This window comes from Pyrus communis, chromosome 4 (genome assembly GCF_963583255.1).
Source record: "Pyrus communis chromosome 4, drPyrComm1.1, whole genome shotgun sequence".
In the NCBI taxonomy this organism is placed as follows: Eukaryota; Viridiplantae; Streptophyta; class Magnoliopsida; order Rosales; family Rosaceae; genus Pyrus; species Pyrus communis.
In genome coordinates this window covers 10,843,618-10,865,210 of record NC_084806.1, presented here as the reverse complement: position 1 = coordinate 10,865,210, position 21,593 = coordinate 10,843,618, and the positions used below count along the sequence as shown (strand labels likewise).

Genomic DNA, 21,593 nt, shown 5'->3' with positions numbered 1-21,593 from the left:
ATTCAAGCACACTTCACGAGTTCAAAATAATGACGAAGACGAGTTAGCTCAAATAGCCTCCGAAGCACAACTCTTGGAGGGTGAACTGGGTTATACCAGTGGTGCAACGTCTACACCTGGCCCTGGTTAATCAACAAGTTCTCCAACATGACCACGTAGTCCGTACACGAGTTAGGTCCCTACCTTCATTGTTGGAACGAGATGATCCTATAGATATCTGCGCGGTTGAGACATTACCAGACAACTAGAGAAAATTAATCATGTAGTATCTTGACAATCCTAGTGGCAAACATGACCGCAAGATAATGGTACATGCAACAAGTTACATAATGTACCAAAATGAACTATACTAAAAAGGTGACAACAGTCTGTTGTTATTGTGCCTTGGCCCGGATGAGGCCGCCCAAGCTATTGCAGAGGTACACGAAGGAATATGCGGGGTTCATCAATCCGGACGTAAAACGCGTTGGTTGATCTGCCGATATGGTTATTTTTGGCCGAGTATGTTAAAAGATTGCACTGGATACACACGAGGTTGCGTACAATGTCAAATCCATCGACCCATATAGAGGGTCCCGACCGAATTACTTCACTCAGTTACCAAGCCATGGTCGTTCAAGCTCACAAGCAATGGCCGACCTTTGACAGTGAAGTTCGGCGATTTGATGATCAAAGTCAGCTAGTCTTTCCTTCTTCACCTTTATTGCCTCGAGCTCCTGTTGGATAGCTTCGTGAGCGACCATTGCAGCCTTGAGGTCGTCCTTTGCCTGAAGAGCCTTCTAAAAAAAAAAAAAAGTAAAAAATTATCGAGTTCTTTCCAGGACAGTTGACAGATGAACAATACTTTCGTTGCTCAGCAGGCCGTCGGCTGCAAGGTTGTTCAAGTACTCTCCCATAGAGTCAAGGCCTTTGCTTTGGATGATTTATGAGGTCAAGAGAGATAGAAGTTTTTGCAGCTTGGTGAGGGTGCTAGACTCGGCCGCGGTTGCAGAAGGCCTAGCTGTCCCTGAAATGATGTAGAGAAAAACGTCCAGCTTAACTTCCCATTAAGGTTGTACATAAAGAATTTGTTAGAGAAAAGAGAATTCAAAAGATGGCAGAGAAAAGTTATGTTAGACATGCCGAGAAGAGACTTCAGCCATGTCTGCTGGATCGTTGGTTGAACCTAGAGAGCTTAATGGCCGAGCCTAGTGTTTAAGACAGCTTTTCAATTCATGAGCCTGATGAAGTTTATCTACGTTTGTGGCCACTAGGGTGGCCATGAAATATAAATAACGCTCTTCGGCACATATAATTTTCGATGAAATGAGCGATTGGGCACCTGACATTTAATGTTTTTCTTGGTTCAGAGTTCTAAGCCAGGAAATTAATAAAAGTAAGGATAATGAGTCTTACAAATGTCGAAGTGACCTCCTGAGGGATACTGAGGTTCTGGTCCTGAGGATAAACCGGCGTCTCTGCCTTTGCTTCTGATTCAATAGAAGGTGCCGCTTCATGCCCCGAACCTACTTCGGCTACTTGGGGGTCGACCTGGCCAGCCGCCTCGATCGCCGGTTGAAGTTTACCCAGATTGTATGCGACACATTTATCTTTGTCCAGAGGCAAAGGACTTGTAGCTGTTGGTTCAACTTGTCGAAGATGCCTCACCAGCGAGGGTACTTCGCTCTCGCTCTCCTGATTATAGAAAATGATCATTTATTAGTCGGAAGATCCAGTCAAATGAAATGATGTTAAAGGAAATTGTCATACCTATTCCTCCATGACGATCATTGGAATCTTTTTTAGATTTGGGGGAAGGGTTCTCTCGACCGTGGTTGCTGCTTCCTCTAGAGTGGCAGCTGTTAGGCCAACATTAGCAGGGGCGGCGGCTGGCTCCAGGGTCGCAAGTTCCTCGACCATTGGGGCAACGACTGGTTTAACTTCAGCAGCAGTTTGTGTGGTGGCTCGAACCTCGGTCGCCTAGCCGGTGCTTGGGGTCAAAGGGGTTTTGCAGTTCTTTCGCCAAGACTTGGATAACATGAGGAGGGAGAAAGATGCTAAGAGTGGTTGCTCATGTGGTCTGACTTGAAATAACATGAATTCTTGATACGCTTTTGGGGCTAGGCAACGTTACCAGTCGTCTCGGCCTTCAGGCGAGGCCGTTTGTTCGGTACAATCGGCGCAACAGTTACAGGCTTCTTTGAAGGATGGGCGAGGTTCTTCTTGGCTGTGACCATCGCAACCACATAGGCCCGTTTTATTGCATGACCACTTGGAAAAACTAAGCCTGAGTCAAAATGAAGTTTGTATAAGTGAACAGAGAAATAAAAGATATATACCTTGAGTCGCTTCTTTGGATTTTGGAGCAAAAGTCTTCTTTGGTCGCCCGCCAAAAAGTTCATTTGAAATTTCTTCGGCTGAAGCACTGAAAAAATCCTTGATGTAAGCATCCCACCAATTGGCGAATGTGCTGGTTCAATAAGTTTCTAGAGTGTTCAACCGAAGGCAGAATTTGGTGCATCACTCCTGAAATTCCCTTCGGCTTCCTCGCATTCCTTCTCCAAGGAGCTTGAGAGGCATTCGCGGTTCAAGAGTAAGCGAGAAGTGAGGAGCGGCACGGAACAACCTTGAAGATAACCCAATTGATGGGCCATGAAGTGAGGATGGTAGACCTCCCAGCTGGCTCGTCGAGCATTGCAACCAAAGGGAAGATCACGAGCTATGACAAACGACCCCCAAGAGTGTCGAAGGTAGGCCTTTTCTACTTCTTCCCATGCCGATGTGGGGAGCTTGATAGAAGACGGATATTTTTAGCAATGGCAGACCAGAAACTCGTCGTGTGACAGATCTTCAAGGCCGAAGAAATACTTGAAGATGTCTTCGGCCGAATGAGCAGGAATGGGGTGCGATGCCAGTTGAAGACCCATCGCTTCAGAAGAGTTAAAGCTTGGGATTTTCGATCTCAACATGCAGAAGTAGACCTGCAACTAGAGTTGGAAGACCTAGAGCGGGCCGTTCTGGTGTGGGTTGATTCTCCCAACGAAAGCCTTGGCCAAGCACCTAGTAAGATTGGCAATGATGGCTAGGCTGAGGGCCAGAATGTGGCCACTGGCCAGAGCTTCGGCCAATGGCAATTCTCGGTTAGGCACTTGCTCGACTTGGTACAAAAAATGAATTTATTGTACTAGTAGAACAAGAAGGCCTCGTGTTCTCCCTTCTTGAGAGCTTCCCCTTCTAAGCTAGCAAAGTGGTTGATCAAGGTGCTATAGTTGAAGAAATTTTTGTGCAGTTTGTGAACATCCTCTTTCGACGGCTCCTGACCGTTCTTTGTCAAAACTTCGACGACACGCTCGTCGAATATCGCCTTTAGATCTAAGTCGAATTGATACCGAGAAAGAGTTGGGAGACTAGAGGGAAAAATGCCGAGTATTGCTGTGATGTCTAGCACAGTTGGACCAATGGGGCTGAGGGGAAAAACCATGGTGTTGGTGGCCGAACACCAGAAGCTCAGGGCGGCCATCAGAAGCTCGGTTTATGTTGATCTAAGAAGTTGAGAGTTTGATGGCATCGAATATGCCAAGAGTTTTCCACTCATCGCCGACGTGTGGCTTCATTCGAGTAACCCAAGCAGCCCAGGTCATGGGGATCGAGGGCCAAACTTCTTAGGGTTTGACTGATTCCTACTTCGACCAATCATACCCTTGGAATAAAGGTTTTAGGTAGTGGACCTTCATCATCTAGGTGATGGTTTCTGGGACGTCATCCTTGAAGAGTGGTCCTAGAATTTGGTGGGAGGTGTTTGAATCACCCTTGAATCAGAGGGTTTTGATGGCGTTCCGATCAATGAAGTCTCAACATTTGTTGAATTCCTCGACGAACTTGGTGATGAAGGTATTGGTGGCCATTGATGAAGGTTTGAAGGTTTTTCTGGGTTTCGAAGTCTGGTTTCTTTTTCTGGGCTGAGAGCAAATGACAAGAATTTCTGGAAGTTTGACAGCGTGAAAGTCCAAATGAAGTTGGGTAAAGTATTTATAGGCAATTAGGGGAGAAGATCAACGGTTTAGTTTTAGAAGGTGAGGAGTAAATCAGACCAAAGGATTTCATAATCATAACGGATCTTTGAAATCCAGGTGAAGAGGCTGAAAAGCACACAAATTGAGGGTGCACGATTGAGTGTGACGGCGAAGTTTATGACCAAGAGACGTTTCAGCGTCTGCACGCCTCGAATGTGGGAGTACGCATTATTGAAGATGGACAGTCGCAATGAAGAGCCATCACGTGTCCAGTTTTGCAGTATTCGAAGTCTGAAAGGTAAGGTGAGAGATCGTGCACAATAAATACTTCTGGTTGGTTGGAATATTCGAGACTCACAATGATCTTTGGTTGATCAGAAAGAGTATGCGAATGGTTTATTCTTTTAACAACGGATCACTTCTTCAAGGTTGAGGTTCGACCATGAATTATAGGCCGAAGACCTCAAAAGCGAGGAGGCAATGTTTGGTAGGGGTGGGTTCAAAAAACCGAAAACCGAAAAAAACCGACAACCTAACCGGACCGAGGCCGAAAAAAATCAAACGGAAAAAAAAACGAACCGAAATTGTCAAACCGAACCAAACCGAATCTGGCCAGTTCGGTTTCGGTTGTTGAGGTTAGGAAACTGAACCGATATATATATATTTTAATATTTATAAATAGTTTAGTCATACAATCATAACAAAACAGAACCTGTTGCCAAGTTGGTTTCAGTGAAACTTTGCAAGCTGGAGGGCATGGGTTCGAACCCTCATGCCTCCAGGATTTCTGAGATTTTTTTTAATTTTTGTGAGGAAATTAACAAAACCCTGTAACGGTGTAACCCTTCCTATTTTTCATTCCCCTGGCCTTTTCTCTCTCTCATTCCCTGCTTTCAGTTCAGAGTCCACACTCCTTTCATGAACCCTAGGGCCTAACCCAGTAGTAATCATCTCACGCAGCCTGAGCCTCCTCTTTCTCTCGCTCGGTTTTCAACTTCAATCATTTTGTCTATCTCAATCTCTCAGGCGACCCGCGACGGCGCGACCCTTCTCATTCTCAATCTCTCACACCTCGCCCTCGTCGTCAGTCTCTCTCTCATCTCGCTGTCAGTTTTTTCTTGCCGTTTCAAGTCTCGACAGCAAAAGGTTAGCCTCCTATCTCTCTCTCTCTCTTTCTCGGTCTTCAACTTCAATCACTTTTTATCTCTTTCAGTCTTGAATCCCAGGCGACCCGCGAGTCCGCGAGTGGTGGACCTTTCTCACTCTCAATCTCTCACACCTTGCCTCCAGGATTTCTGAGATTTTTTTTAATTTTTGTGAGGAAATTAACAAAACCCTGTAACGGTGTAACCCTTCCTATTTTTCATTCCCCTGGCCTCTTCTCTCTCTCGTTCCCTGCCTTTAGTTCAGAGTCCAGACTCCTTTCATGAACCCTAGGGCCTAACCCAGTAGTAATCATCTCGCGCAGCCTGAGCCTTCTCTTTCTCTCACTCGGTTTTCAACTTCAATCGTTTTGTCTATCTCAATCTCTCAGGCGACCCGCGACGGCGCGACCCTTCTCATTCTCAATCTCTCACACCTCGCCCTCGTCGTCAGTCTCTCTCATCTCGCTGTCAGCTTTTTCTTGTCTTTTCAAGTCTCGACAGCAAAAGGTTAGCCTCCTATCTCTCTCTCTCTCTCGGTCTTCAACTTCAATCACTCTTTATCTCTCTCAGTCTTGAATCCCAGGCGACCCGCGAGTCCGCGAGTGGCGGACCTTTCTCACTCTCAATCTCTCACACCTTGCCTCCAGGATTTCTGAGATTTTTTTTAATTTTTGTGAGGAAATTAACAAAACCCTGTAACGGTGTAACCCTTCATATTTTTCATTCCCGTGGCCTCTTCTCTCTCTTATTCCTTGCCTTCAGTTCAGAGTCCAGACTCCTTTCATGAACCCTAGGGCCTAACCCAGTAGTAATCATCTCGCGCAGCCTGAGCCTCATCTTTCTCTCGCTCGGTTTTCAACTTCAATCGTTTTGTCTATCTCAATCTCTCAGGCGACCAGCGACGGCGCGACCCTTCTCATTCTCAATCTCTCACACCTCACCCTCGTCGTCAGTCTCTCTCTCATCTCGCTGTCAGCTTTTTCTTGCCGTTTCAAGTCTCGACAGCAAAAGGTTAGCCTCATATCTCTCTCTCTCTCTCGGTCTTCAACTTCAATCACTCTTTATTTCTCTCAGTCTTGAATCCCAAGCGACCCGCGAGTCCGCGAATGGCGGACCTTTCTCACTCTTAATCTCTCACACCTTGCCCTCGCCGTCAGTCTTTCATCTTGCCGTGAGCTTCTTCTTGCCGTTTCGAGTCTCAACTGCAAAAGGTTGGTCTCATACTCTCATTTCTCTGTGTTTTTTGAAATTGGTTCTGATTTGAGAAGGATTCATTTCATACTTTGCATTTACTACTTACTCTTGGATTTATTAGTGTTATGAATTGACTGAGATATATGAAAACACATGTACCTGAGCAACTGCTTACCGATTCTGGGTTTATTGACTTGTGAATTTCACACAGTGTGCTTATTTTCAGTGTGATTGTTTTTGGGTTTCTTTCTAACTATAAAGGCGTCCATTTCTCTTCCGTCAAAACCATATGATATATATCTTTAGGTTTATACTAAAACAATCATTAAAACTACATGCAGAATCAGAGAATACCCATGTTTCAGAATTTGTAATATTTGATTAATTATTCTTTGTCGTGATTGAAGATTTTGATGGTTTTCTGGGATTTTGAGAACCTGTTTGTGGGTATTGCTTTGAATTTTAGATGTATATATACACAATAAAACTATTGGTGGTTACTGTTATATGGTGTGAATTTTAGACTGATTTCATGCTCTGCACTCTTGTTTTAAGTTCATCCAAACCATTCCTCCAAATGAATGACTGTTTGTATTGAGGGCATTAAACATGAAGTAATCACATGGATATGACATGTAGAGAGGTGTGAACAGATGAGGGTTTTCTTTTATGTTCTTTCCTTGTATCAGAATGAATGGAAAATCGGAGATAGGAACATGACTGGTTGGTCTTTCCTCTTCATGTAAAATTGTGCTTGTTATGTCTGTCTGGTAGATATGTTAAACCAGACTGAATATTACAAATTCCACATAGAAAATTAAAAAGAACATAAATGTAAACCAGACTGGATATTACCATCCTTAGATATTGTAGAGTAGAAGATGGAGATGGAGAAAGAGAGATGAATGCTGGAGATGCAGAGAAGATGGGGAGAAGACGCGGAAATGTTTTCATTGTGTACGGATGTACATGTCAATATTTGATGTTAGTTTATGTTTGTAGTTATTTTTGGGTTGACGAGGTTTTGATAATGGTCAACAGTTAACTAGTTTGTGTTAACGGTTTATAGGTGATTGAGCTAGTGGGGTATGGTCATTGTCTGTATCTGGTGTCCCATTGCCATTGCCATTCCCTTTCCCTTTCCCTTTAGGCTTTGCAGCCACTTTGCACTTGCCAGTTGCCACATAGTTACCAGAGTGCCTTCGAGTCAAATTTTGTGAGGGGGTTTTAGTGTTAAGTGGATTTTACATATCATTTGATATATGCTTGATTTCATTTGGTTTATCACGATATACACCTCATAGGTATGTTCTGTCTTATTCTTGCTGCATTTTTGTATCATTGGCCTTGAAAAATGATCACATAAGATTAAATCATAATTTTTAACTTTTATACCAAGGGAACCGAATCTGCACCAATTTACTTTTGTATAAGTTTGTAGTACTAACTAATATCCTCTTATTATTTTGTGTGAATTAGATGAAGTCAAAGGTGTCAAAGGTCTCAAGGGCCTCAAGCTCAAGTTCAAACTCAATGAGATCAAAATCAAATAGCCATCAGGATCAAACAAACTCATCTTCGAGTATACCATGGGAAGTAAGTAGTCATATCTTTCTATTACTTTTGCCCTTGTGTTTAATAATTAATTCATTAATTGTAATGAATCTCTTATTTGAAAAATTAATTGTACGATTCTCTTATTTTAGATGGACATTGTTGGTGAATCAACTCCGCCTCAAAACACCATGGTGGCACCTCAACAAACTCCTAGTTCTCTTGGTGGATCCGGAAATCCCGCCGATGCAACTCCAAAAGATGGTGACCAAAGTGACCAAGTAAGTAAAGAAGAAGCTCTTTTGGAATCATTAAAAAGTCATGAAAGGTCTACAGTTTGGGAGCACTTTGAAAGAAAAATTGAGGGTGGTAGAGTTAAAGGGTTGTGCAAGTATTGCGCTCAATCATATATGGCCAACCCAGATAAAAATGGTACAACTAATTTAAGAAACCATATAGCAAGATGTAGAAGCTACGGTCCTAATAAGGAAATATTTGTTGCAAATAGGCAAAAGATCTTAACCTTTGCCGGCACGAAAGATAAGTTGGAAGCTATAGGATTATCTCAAGAGGAAGTAACTAAGGCTTGTGTTGAGATGATAATTATAGATGAGTTTCCTTTTACTTTTGTTGAAGGAGAAGGTTTTCGCCGTTTTTGCATGCAAGCATGTCCTATGTGGAGAGTGCCTAGTCGTAAGACAATTGCTAAGGATGTACTTAGCTTGTTTTATTCCGAAAAGGATAAATTGAAGAGTCAATTGAAGACATTTAGGGTGTGTCTAACAACGGACACATGAACTTCTATTCAACAAATCAATTATATGGTTCTCACCGCCCATTTTATTGATGATGATTGGATGTTACATAAAAAGATTTTGAATTTTTGTGTCATTCCAAATCATAAAGGAGAATCAATTGCTCAACTTTTGGAGGAATGTGTAGTGGAGTGGGGTATCGAGAAGGTGTTAACCATTACGGTTGACAATGCTTTCGCAAATGATTCCGGTTTAAGGGACTTGATGCACTGAATAAGTGGGTGGGGGATTCCTAATGCACTCTTGCATGATGGAAAATATTTGCATATGAGGTGTGTTGCTTATATCCTCAATTTGGTTGTGAATGATGGGATAAAATTGTTGAATACGACTATACAAAGCATTCGTAATGCGGTTAGGTACGTAAGATCTTCCCCTCAAAGGTTGGAAAGCTTTAAAAGGTGTGTTGAGAAAGTGAGAATAGAGAGCAAAGGGCTTGTGATTTTGGATGTCCCTACTAGGTGGAATTCCACATTTTTAATGTTGGAATCGGCTTTAAAGTTCAAGATGGCTTTTGATAGATTAAAAGTAGATGATGGTCATTACCTTCCGTACTTTGTTAAAGACAATCATGAAAATATGAGGGAGGGGCTACCTTCGATGGATGATTGGAGTGAGGCGGGGATATTTGCAATCTTTTTGAGACCTTTTTATGAAGTCACTTTAAAAGTATGTTGTTCTAATACTCCAACCGTTCATACTATTTTTGATGATTTGTTTAAGATCAAAAGTCTCTTGCATGAAAACAAAGATGATGAACTTTTGTCTATGATCTCCAAGTTGATGCAAGAAAAATATGACAAGTATTGGGGTTCACTTGAGGACATGAATCAATATCTTTTTATAGCACTTGTGCTTGATCATCGCCACAAATTAGAGAAAATTGTTGATTATTTTGAGATACAATTTGGTGAGGATGAAGAAAAGGTTGAAAGTGCCACAAATGGAGTGAAGGACTTGTTGATTGATATTTACAAGATTCATGAAGATATATCTTTGAGTACACAACAAAGTATAAGTGGTGGTGGTAGTTCTCAAACGACAAGTGGAGACTCTTCATCAAGCATGACCGAAATAGAAAGAAAGTTGAAAGAAAAAAGTGAAATGAGAAAAGCAAAAAGAGCCCGGGTTGTGCATAATGATGTCGACAAGTATCTTTCCGATCCTAATGAAGGAGAAGAAGAGGAGAACTTTGATGTATTGAATTGGTGGAGAGTGAATGGGGTTTCTAAGTACCCAATTTTGGCACGTGTTGCAAGAGAGATCTTGCTTCGGAATCCTCCTTTAGTACAAGTGGACGGATAATTGATCCATATCGTAGTTCTTTAAGTCCAAAAATGGTGGAGGCTTTGATATGTACTCAAAATTGGCTTAGGTCCATTCATGTTGCATTACATCATGAGCCAACCATTGAGGAGATGGAGTTTTGTGAAGAAGTTGAGAAAGGTAATTTTATTTATTGCATTTGATTTTGTTAGATTATTTTAAATAACATTTTAATTAGTATCTTTTCTTTTATTATTTGTATGTAGAAATGACAAGTGGAAGTTCAAAAAAAAAGGTGATATGTTGCCCCCTAGGCCATCCAAGCGTTAGCAAGTAAATTGTCATTCAAAAAGTACGTGGATCACTCTCATTGTGGGGCACCTTCCAAAATCACTTTAGCACATAAAGAATGCTATTTTAGGTGTGGAAAACTTGAACTTTGGAATGTTTATTTTAGATGTGGAAGACTTGAACTTTGATATTTATTTTAAGTTTGGACTTTTGGAAGATTTAAACTTTGATATTTATTTAACTTTGGACTTTGGAACACTTGATTATAATTGAACTTTGAATTGAATGTTTATTTTCATTGTCTTTTATTATATTAGAAATTTGGAATGCTTATTTTGACGATTATGTTGAAATAGGACTTATTACAAAATGGCTGCAAGTTGTTTTCATATAATTTTTTTAAGCTACTTGGAAAAAAAAAAAAAACCTAACCGGGCTGAAACCAAACCGAATGCAAACTGAACCGAACACAAACCGAACCGATCCGAACAATAATTTTGGTTCGGTTTCCGGTTTTGGCAAAAAACCGAACCGAACGGAACCAAACCCACCCCTAATGTTTGTTGCCCAAAATAATATTTTGGGTTAAGCTTAGAGTCGTTCTCAGTCCAGTAGCATTCATCTAGAATCTTGTCATAGGTTGTCCAATCGAGGTTGGTTGAATCTTAGTACGAAGAGGATTAGTTTAGATAAGGGTGAGGTAGTTGAACCCTAGTGCAACAAGGAGTCTTAAAGTTGAGGATGCTTGGGATTAGGAGATGAATCTGGTTTGTTAAGGAGCTTGGTTTAAAGTTCTATAGGGATTAGGATTGGCCGAGACCTGATTAGATTGGGTTGAGGAGTTCTAATCCAAGTAAAGTTCTAGTTTGGCCATGACGGGGTTCGCTACTATAAATAGAGAAGGGGGTGTATCATTCAAAGCCCCTTCAAATCAACACACGAATTGCCCTGTGCAAAGCTTCTAACAACCTTGAGATTTACCTCTTCCCCTTTCTTCTCACCAACACATCTTCGGTTTGGATAAATAGCAATGTGAAGGCAACCGGCGACATCTTCAGCCGTAGAATCAGCCGACTGAAGAGCACCTTCAGTTTGGATAGACAACACTGCTTCGAGTCCGACTAGTTATTTATCCAAGTCTCGACCAATAAGGGTTTTCGAGTCCTGTTGGTGGAGGTCATCTCATCAGCCTTCTCAACGAAGTGAAGCGTTACGAGTTACTAGGCTCGGCACATTGAACACCAAGTTTTATTTTATGATTGGATATGCACAAGTACATTTTAGAGTTCGGCATTTTGACAGCCGAATCACATTTACCATCAAGACATTATCTCTTTCGAGTATTTGTGTTCGTATAGTCTGATACCGGTTCAACGTACTTATACTCTTACGAATATAATTACTGAGACCGAACCCGGTGCTGATGATTTGTGAACTTCGCAGAACTAACAGTCTTGTCTTCAGGCTCTAGAATCCGAAGGCCGGAACATGTTCCTTCCTAGGCCGCAATCGCAAGATTAAAATGTGCCTAATGCACATCAACATATTTTACTCCCTGGCCACGCTCGGCCGACCAGTTGGCACACCCCACACATAACCGAAAGACGTAGTTAGCTTATTAGTTACTCAGCTTACGCGCCACGTAGATTTGGTAGTTTTAAAGGTTAACATGTACATAAAACTTGAGGAATATCTTTGAAGAGAAAATGAAGAATCAATAATATATAGAAGACAACTTTTAGAGCTCATTATAAAAATAATGAGAATTGTTATTAGCACTCTAAAAATCTCATTTGACACTCCAAACTTTCTAGAATTAGAAAGAAAAATACACTTGTGAGAAGTGTACAATGAAAATTTTGGAGGGCTAATAACAATTCCCAAAATAATAAATGAGAATATTTATAAGAAAACAAAAGGCTGTAAAACCGTTGGACTATGTAATTGCCCAATCAATGGCCGAATGCACTTATTGAGGCGGAGGGAGATGCCCTCGTGGTTATAACTGCAATTCAACTTAACTGCAATTCAACTTATTGAGGTGGAGGACACGGTAGATTTTAATGACTTTTGCACGGAAAGCTCCGTTCATTTAATTAAAACACCAAGTCTCGTTATTTGAGGAATCGTTCAATGTAATCTCAAATTTTTTGTTTGAAGATAATATTATTAGTTAAGTTGTTTGGTGTACGATGTTTTTTTTCTCTTCAACCGCGTTGAAATTTTCGGCAAAGTTTTTATCGAGCCTACTATTAGCATCCTATTCTTCGTTTGTACATATTTCTTATCATTCAATGAATATTGTACTTGAATTTCCAAAAAAAAAAAAAAAAACGCTCAATTATGATATGAATTGGCTTAATAGCAAATGGGGCTATAAGTGATGAAACGGCCATGCAATAATATCAAATTAAAAAACAATAATATGGCATAGTAAATGGGAGGAAAGGAAATGGATGTAAATACTCAACAAAATTCCAACATATAATACTCACATTTTTATTCCAGTAAAAAAGTTTGATATTTGACGTAAGATAAAGTTTTAATTGCACAACTTCCTTTGGTAAATGATAATTACCTCTTAGTTTTACACTTTTCCCCCTTCATTTGCTTGATCCTGCTGTTTTTAACTGTGATAATAAAATACTTTAATTTTTTAAGAGGAAAATTCGAACTTAAGTGTAACGAAGCGTACATACAATCCAAATTTACCGGCCTAACCCACCGGTATCATTTGATGTTACATATAACTTCATTTACTTATAAGAAGTTAAGAACAATGACTGTCACATTAATTAACGTGTATGAGTTGGTTACAAAGTTGCTAAAGTGGATATTATTTTGAAATGAGCTTTAGCAAAGCAGAAATGTTGTTTCTTTGTGAAAGGTCAAAGTTTGAGTCTCAGAAACAGTTTCTCTGCAGAACAAAGGTAAGGTTGCGTACTATAAACGTTATCTCTCAACAATCGCGAAGTGGAAGATCTTATTGGTTTGGAATCGCCCTTGTGTATTTGTGTTCAGATCTTGACATATTAAACGTGTAAGAAAGGAGAAATTTCCGTGCATATATAAAATCATAGGAAAATTAATGAAAATGGTTTGAAAATTTTGAATTTTAACGGTAAAGACAAAATAAAAGGTAAAGTGAATAGTATCAGGATTGACTTTTTAGTGTAAAAATGTAATTTTTTATTAAAGTGAACAGTATCAAAAGTTTTTCGTTAAAATTTTCTAAAATCATATGAAACACGACTTACGACTTCAAGGCAACTGCTAATAAACAAGTCAAGTCAACTTGACTTCCTACTTTTATAAACCAAATCGCTCATCAAATTATTCATTCATTCATTCCCTCTCAAGTAAACTCGTTCTCCATTTCCAAAGCCTTTCAAGCTTTCAAGCTATCAGGTGATGGGGAAGTATTGCTGCTCTGAAGACGACGAAGGTGGTCTTAGTCTCACGGCACTTCTGTTGGTGATTGTCGTAGCTCTTGTCATCATGACTATTTTCTCTCCACCGCCGCGGCGTGGCGGCGTCGTTGCCGTATACCGCTGCTATTGAGTTTTGACATCTTTGAGTTCTCCAGACATGCCACACGTATATTGATCTCCTCTCCTCTCCTCTCCTCTCCTCTCTCAGTAATTTTTCTCATTTTTGCTGCATTGAGGTGCTGGTAATAATTTAATAATCATGTTTTTAATGAATCATAGTGTTGTTTAAATTTTGTTGTAAGATTTATTAAGTGATATCGGTGACAAGGTGTCGGAATTATGAGCTCTTTTCCAATTGTAACCACAGATAATAATCTCATAAATTTATGTTTATTTAGTTTCTGCCTCTCTGTCCCTCTCTCTCTCTCTCTCTCTCTCTCTCTCTCTCTCTCTTTTTCTCTCTCTCAAAATTGCATGAATGAGGATCCTCTTTGTGAGGATCCAAATGATTCTTTAATCGTATTCATTCATTGTAAATCGTGCTGTCAGTTTTCGTTAAGTACTATTTATGATTAATTTTAAATTGCTTTCTAATCGCACGATATACGATTAAAGGATATCTGAAATCTTTACAAAGGGGATCCGCATTCAAATTGCATCACTAGTTGATGTAGCTTATTTGGAGTTTTCCTTACATTTTGTCCTTATTATTTTGTTTTGTTTTGCCTTTGTTTAATAGGTCAACTTAGTTCGATTTTCATCTATTTTCATTCACATAAAATTCCAAGTCGAAAAGTCATTTTTCGTATTCAATACATTTGACTAACGTTGTTAATGAATTACAAAGACGACAGTGTTACAAAAAACTTACAAACGGGCGGAAGCGAAAATCCAAATAAATTACAAGAACTATTTTGCTTATGTTTTCATGTACATATGTACAATCCCAAGCGCCAAGTTTATCTATGATTCCAACTTCACAAATCAATACTCAGATGTTTATTTCACTTTTTATATTTTGGTTTGGTTTGGTTTGGTTTGGTTTTTTTTTTTTTTTTTTAAGCTGATTTTGCTTTTATGAAGAAAAAAAAAAACTTGGGAGCGCTGCTAATCAAATATATATTAACCAAATGAATGACAAATTAGTAGGAACTATTGTAATATTTACAAATAACATTGTAAAAATGGAGCTGTTATTTACATTCTGAACGATTCAGCATGCACTCCTTTCTAATAAAAAAAAATAAAGAAGATAGAAATGCATGATGACTTTTTACAGTGCAAAATACAATTTCTATAAAAGAATTTCTTAAAAAAAAAAAAGGAAGGATAAACAATCCCTATATAGGAGAGCTTTTTTATATGCCGGGAATACAGCTCCTTATACCAAGTATAATAATACAATTGGTTGAAAACTTGAAAAAAAAAATTTCAACCAATTGTATTATTATACTTGGTATACCAGACTGCGTTCTAATCAGACTAAAAAGTTTCTACCTAGTGTCAATATTTCAAATGGTTGGTTCTAAATTTCCATTGCCAGAGAAACTTCCATTAAATTTCCTTGCCTGACTTTGCTTTGCCAGAGAAACTTTCTTTAAATTTCCTTAGCTGACTAAGTAAAACTTTGCTCCTAAAAGTAAGCCTATGTGTGAATCTTAAACTAAAACAAAAAACCTATGTTTGAATGCACCAATTAGTCAAGGAAATGCGTGTGGGTTCAGTTGGTATGCGTTCATTGTATGAAATTGACACCTTGAACCCACTTTTATTTTTTCCTTGGTAATGACCCAAACCGAACTGATTTTACTAATTACAAGAGAAAAGTTGGATACGAGTAGCTTTAGTTGGTGAATAATTCACTTATGATGCACCCTAATAAAGATTGCTGATAGCAAGTTGATGTGGACATGATATAGCTCAACTATCTGCATAAACTGGCATAAGAAAGTTGAGGTTTTACTCTAAATTTGATTGACAATGAGGTGATTAGTTTGACTTATATAAGGATATACAAGACTTTGGTTTTTCAATGTGGAATAACATGTAATAACACTTATTGGATGCCGTGAAAACATGTGTTTGTTGAGTTTTCAAATAAAGAAAATCCTATTGTGATACAACGAAGAAAATTGAGGTGATTCCACCATATAATTAATAAGGGAAACTAAAATACGATGAGTGCAAATTTATTTTAGAGTGCAAAAAAAAAAGGACCCTAATTTTTACTACATAGCTTCAATGATTTTTTTTTTTTTCGTCTATTTATAAGAAGGAAAATTTCTTAGCCTCATACTATTTTAACCTCTAAACTTTCAATTCATGCCCATGCCCCCATTAGTTGTTTTTTTTTTAAATTTTTTTTTTAAACTGGGACCAATTGATGGCTTCGAAACGATAGTCCACTCTTCTGAGGGTCCGAAAGACTCACAGAAGCATTTCAACCTTCCCCTAACCATCATCGTGTGATTCACCAACGCCAAGATTAGGATGTGTCATGTGAAATACGATCCTACAATTCGTCCTTAACTACTGGTCACCCCGTGGTGGTTCATGCCTCCTTAGTTGTTAATTTTGTCAAATTTTTGTTAATTTCAATAGGAACAATGTACATCCCGAATCTGATGAAATAGAATAAATTGAGAAGGTAGTTTGTAAGTACATAATTATCTTGAATATATTATTTCTTTATCTTTCAGTCGCTCAATGGCACAAATTGAACATATAATCAAATTGAAAGTTTACTGGGCAAAGTAGAACACAACCTAAAATTCAGGCGTATGACTAAAACTTTTCTCTACAAAACTCAATTGACCAAAAGGATCGATTCAAATTCAATGACCGATCGCAACCGGTTCAATGTCCATTCCAAGGGCCGAGGCCCGTCGATTGGAAACTAGTTTAGGCCTTTTGGTTCGGTTACCAAACCAGCCCAGCCCAGCCCTCTCTAATAGTTCATTACTTTATAGTCACACGTCATCTTTTATATCCACCTATCATTTGGATCCTCCAGCGATAGAGTTTAACCTCCAAAAACAGCCATGGAATTCCACTGAACTCCAAGTCTCCAACCACAAGCTCCTCCTCCCCCATCAGCTTTCTTCAACTGCAACCAGAAAAACAATGTCACTGTGCTTCTCCTCCCTTGTATTCAATCTCCATGCCGCAAAGAACCAAAGCTTCATAACCCCTTTATCTTCTCGCTTCCCTAACCAAACCTGCAAGGTAAGCTCTGTTCCTTCTGCTTTTTCATCATCTTCTCCTCTAAACTTGCCTGAAACTTTGAATTTTATAAAAGATAGATTAACACCGATATCAGCTTCATCAAACCCAGTTGCTGAAATCACGAATCCACCCTCGTTCCGTGGCAAAAACCCAAAAGACATCAACATTTTGGTGGTGGGTGCAACTGGGTACATTGGGAAATTTGTTGCCAAGGAGTTGGTCAGCAGAGAGTTCAATGTTATAGCCATTGCTAGGGAGAAGAGTGGAATCAGGGGTAAAGTTAGCAAGGATGAGACTTTGAGGGAGTTGAAAGGTGCAAATGTGTGCTTTTCGGATGTGACTGATTTGGGTGTTTTGGAGAAATGTTTGGAAAATTTGGGGGTTTCGATTGATGTTGTTGTTTCATGCCTTGCTAGCCGTTCTGGGGGTGTGAAGGACTCTTGGAAGATCGATTACGAGGCCACGAAAAATAGTCTTGTCGCTGGTAGGAAGCGTGGGGCTTCACATTTTGTGTTGCTGTCTGCAATTTGTGTGCAGAAGCCCCTTCTTGAGTTTCAGCGTGCAAAGCTGAAATTCGAGTCGGAGTTGATCAGAGAAGCTGAGGAGGATAATGGGTTTAGTTATAGCATTGTGAGGCCGACCGCGTTTTTTAAGAGTTTGGGGGGTCAGGTTGAGTTGGTGAAAGATGGCAAGCCTTATGTGATGTTTGGGGATGGGAAGTTGTGTGCTTGCAAGCCAATCAGCGAGGCGGATTTGGCTTCATTTATTGTGGATTGCGTGTTGAGTGAGAACAAGATTAACCAGGTTTTGCCCATTGGAGGACCGGGGAAGGCGTTGACACCACTGGAGCAAGGGGAGTTGTTGTTTAGACTTGTGGGGAGGGAACCCAAGTTCCTGAAGGTGCCTATTGAAATTATGGACTTTGCTATCGGGGTTCTTGATTTCCTTGTAAAGATCTTTCCTTCAATGGAAGATACTGCTGAGTTTGGGAAAATTGGAAGGTATTATGCAGCTGAGAGTATGTTGGTTTTGGATCCTGAGACTGGAGAATATAATGCTGAGAAAACGCCGAGTTATGGCAAAGACACCTTGGAAGAATTCTTTGAGACTGTGCTGAGGGAGGGGATGGCCGGTCAGGAATTAGGCGAACAAACGATTTTCTAAGAATTCATGCTGTCATTAGAAAGTTTGTACATTCAATTTATCAATTGGTTCAACCAGTTTTGTACAACAGTCTGTTTTCAGGTACGCAGTTTCTCATCTGTACACTAAACTGTATTTCGTATCGGTGACAAGCAGTCTTTTTTCTACCATAGCTGCTAGATACTTAAACTGATACTTCAGTTATATCAATATATCATCAGATTGGTTGTTTAAGATGATAATGTGATCACTTGTTAGATTTTGATGACTTGCATTGCAAGTTACAACCTGTAATCACCGTTCTTCGGTTTATACTTCATTTTTCAACCGAATCTTAGTTGGTTGTGTGGGTTCCTTCCTGATATAGCGTATCCAATGCAGTTCAAAAACTCAAATGTCATTACATACATTTGCATTCGCGTTCTTTTGCATATTGAAGAAGATGGAAATCATGTAGTAATTCCTTTGTAACAGAAACTAATTTTGCATACATTCACACTTAGAAAACCCTTGAATGAAATGGTACAAGACGAATCAATGCCTCAGATGCAAGTAGATAACGTTTACAAATCAAAAGAACCTGTAACATAAGAAATCCGAATACTAAGCTTCCAAATGGACAAGATAGATATAGCATAGCAGACAACATTTACACAATGAAAGAACCTCTAAACAGAAAACACTAAGATATTCGATAATACATGCAAGTGAGCGCTCACACACACTAGTTGAAGGCATCCTGTGGGTAGGATTCTAATACATTTCATTATGTTCTTCAATCTTCACAAACTCTACTGGCGAATTTTTTTGTGGAGGGTGAAAGTGGAGAGCCAGACCAGAAGAACCAGCAAAACTGAGGCAAACAGCGAGGTAGCGAGGGCGCCTACTATATGCTTACAATACTTGTCGAGAACAGAGCACACCTTCTGCCACATCATATGTTCATTACCCTTGTATCCGATATATGCAACACCCCCGGCTGTGCCGGTGGCTGAGGCGACCAAACCCAGTATCAGCTGCATAATAAGGCATTTCACATATATACTTTGTCAATATCGTGTGTCCGATGTTTGTATTGTAATTGTTGGTACAAATTAGAGAACAGAACACAACTTACTACATCAAGAAATACAAAATGGAGCAACAACTTTGGTGGGCAAATTGGCTTCCAGATGACTGAAATGCATGCTAGTGTTGTAAGAAGAGCATAGAGGCCAGCGACTGATAGAGCCACCACAAAGTATCTGAAACAAGAAACATTAAACCTTCTTGAGTTTTTTGTCGTCTAATATCCACCCATTAAACACACTAGTTGACATACTTTTTAATACAGGTGGGCCGTACCTGTATTAGAATAATGATAGTTTATGTTTGCCACATGATTGATTGTGGTTGTAGGCAAGTAATGCAATGTTTTCTCCTTGTGAAAACAGAAATAGATGATTTAGTCTTTTTTGGCTTTTTAGCTAAAATGGTCTCTGGGATTGGCATAACTCTTTTCTTTGGTTTCTAAGATTTAAAATCGATAGAATTGGTCTCTGAGTTTGTCTACCGTCAATCATTTTGGTCTTTCTGACAAAAATCTCTGTTAAGTAAGGATAAAATAACAAAAATACCCTCAATTTTTATAAAATCATTTTAGCCCATTGTTTGTTGAATTGAAGGTATTTTTGTCATTTTGATTCTTATTTAACAAAGTTTTTCACCAAAGGACCAAAATGATTAATGGTGGACAAACTCAGGGATCACTTCTATCGATTTCAAATTTCAAAGACCAAAGTGAGAAGTTATGTCAATCTCAAAGACTATTTTGGCTAAAAATGTTGCATTGTGGGTCCATGCTATCCTTAGGGTTATTAGAAAATTGTATTGTGGGGTGAGGGAGTGAGATGCATAGGGTTCCAACTTCAACCTTGATGCCATTTAATAATCAAGCCTCGAGGTAAATGGTACAGTGGCAGTGTATTAAATCAATTATGTGATGTTAATTGAAAGCTAAAAATGAATTTAAAACACTGTCAACTAGGCATCTCCATTTTATGTAATCCATCTCAGGAGTGTAAAAACTCTGCGCGCTCCAATTCTAAGCAGATATTTTATATATATATATATATATATATGTATGTATGTATGTATGTATAAACAATAAAAAGAAAAAGAGTATTAATTTTAGATTAAAGCATATTAGGAGGCAAGGCTGAGATCATTTGTACAGTAATTAAAGATTAAAATCAGATCTACATTCTGAAAAATTGTTTCTTTTGCACGCATAAAGAAGATTAGATGGAATCCATGTTAAAGGAACGAAAAGTAAAGATTAACTAGATTAATTAGAATCTAAAAGAGCTAACATGAAATCTTTCCACTAGTTAAGCTGGTTAAAACAAGTATGGAGATAAAAGTCGATTAATCTTAAACCTGGATTCGTCGTAATACTATTCAGAGTTGCAGAAAAAGTTAGAAAATAGTAGGTATCATATCTGATCAGAAGACAATAGCATGAAAGAAAATTTTAGTTTATTCCTTGTCTATCAAGAAATTTTGCTTATCGGATTCTCCTCAGAGTATTTGTTTAACTTTTTAACAGAATTAGTGTTTCTGTGCCAAAGAAGAGTAATCAAACACCTTGAAACCCTAATCTGTAAAAATATACATTATATATATATATATATATATATCTCTGTGTGTGTTACAGTGTATACGTTATTTTACTAAATTATATGTGCATGTTTGGGTGCTTGAAGTTACTCACATGAAGGCGGGAGAGTGATTAAACTTGGCCCGAACTGGGAAAGGACCTCGGTATACTGTTTGCTTGCTGGTGACCATGACCAACACACTTGTCAGTGATGCTGCAAACACTAAGAACCTGAGAGCCACATCAACTAGAAAGAGGTAGTCGGGTCTAGGGGGAGGAGGAGGCGTGGCTTCGGGCTCCTCCTTTGATGGCGGTGGGACTTCGGACTCCTCCTTTGATGGCAGCGGGACTTCCGGACCAGCTGGCTTATCCTTGGTTTCCATGGAAGCTGCTGGTATCTAGTGCTCGAATAAGTTGGTTAAGCAGAATTCCGAGTGTAGTACCTGTACGTAGTAGTAGATGGTGGTGGTGAAAAGATATTGCACTATGAACATGTATAATTATATGATGTTTGGGGGCACACTAAAATGGTATAAATCCAAACTTGGTTGAAGTTTCGTTTACGCCAAGTAATTAATATGGAAAGGGTTTAGTTGGTTGGGTGTGTACCGTTTGATCATCATCTTATACACCATAGACTTCCTTGTTTTATTTTCTCTCCTAAATGTCACTAACTAAATGATTATTTTAGAATAATCCAGAGAAAATGATACCATTTAGTCTCTATCTCAGAGGGAAAAGATCAGAAATGGACTGCGGTAATAGGAAACTAAATAGTATTTGTTACAGGGTCATAATTTGTAAGTTCCACTATCAATTGGGTTTAGAATGCAATAGTGCTAGTTGTCACAGCTATGTCTTCTGGGGCAAGAAACATGAGACTTCTATTAGTACGTGGT

The 21,593-nt window shown here is 39.1% G+C and overlaps 2 protein-coding genes across 2 annotated transcripts; one reads left to right on the top strand and one right to left on the bottom strand.

Moving 5' to 3' along the window:
* Window positions 1-16,678: 16,678 nt before the first annotated feature.
* Window positions 16,679-18,457, top strand: LOC137732071 (divinyl chlorophyllide a 8-vinyl-reductase, chloroplastic-like). The gene has a single exon (XM_068471368.1). It carries the CDS (start codon window positions 16,812-16,814, stop codon window positions 18,075-18,077), a length of 1,266 nt encoding a protein of 421 aa, XP_068327469.1. The 5' UTR covers window positions 16,679-16,811; the 3' UTR covers window positions 18,078-18,457.
* Window positions 18,458-18,576: 119 nt separating this feature from the next.
* Window positions 18,577-21,190, bottom strand: LOC137732072 (CASP-like protein 1D1). Its single transcript, XM_068471369.1, has 3 exons — window positions 20,809-21,190; window positions 19,174-19,300; window positions 18,577-19,072 (listed from the first exon to the last, which is right to left on the bottom strand). Exons 1-3 carry the CDS (start codon window positions 21,075-21,077, stop codon window positions 18,848-18,850), a joined length of 621 nt encoding a protein of 206 aa, XP_068327470.1. The 5' UTR covers window positions 21,078-21,190; the 3' UTR covers window positions 18,577-18,847.
* Window positions 21,191-21,593: the final 403 nt, after the last annotated feature.

Coding starts and splice junctions, on each gene's coding strand:
- LOC137732071 (XM_068471368.1), top strand. CDS start 16,812: ATGTCACTGTGCTTCTCCTCCCTTGTATTCAATCTCCATGCCGCAAAG.
- LOC137732072 (XM_068471369.1), bottom strand. CDS start 21,077: ATGGAAACCAAGGATAAGCCAGCTGGTCCGGAAGTCCCGCTGCCATCA. Junction 19,301..20,808: donor AATCACTCTCCCGCCTTCAT/GTGAGTAACTTC, acceptor TTCTTGTTTCAG/ATACTTTGTGGTGGCTCTAT. Junction 19,073..19,173: donor ATTTTGTATTTCTTGATGTA/GTAAGTTGTGTT, acceptor CTTATTATGCAG/CTGATACTGGGTTTGGTCGC.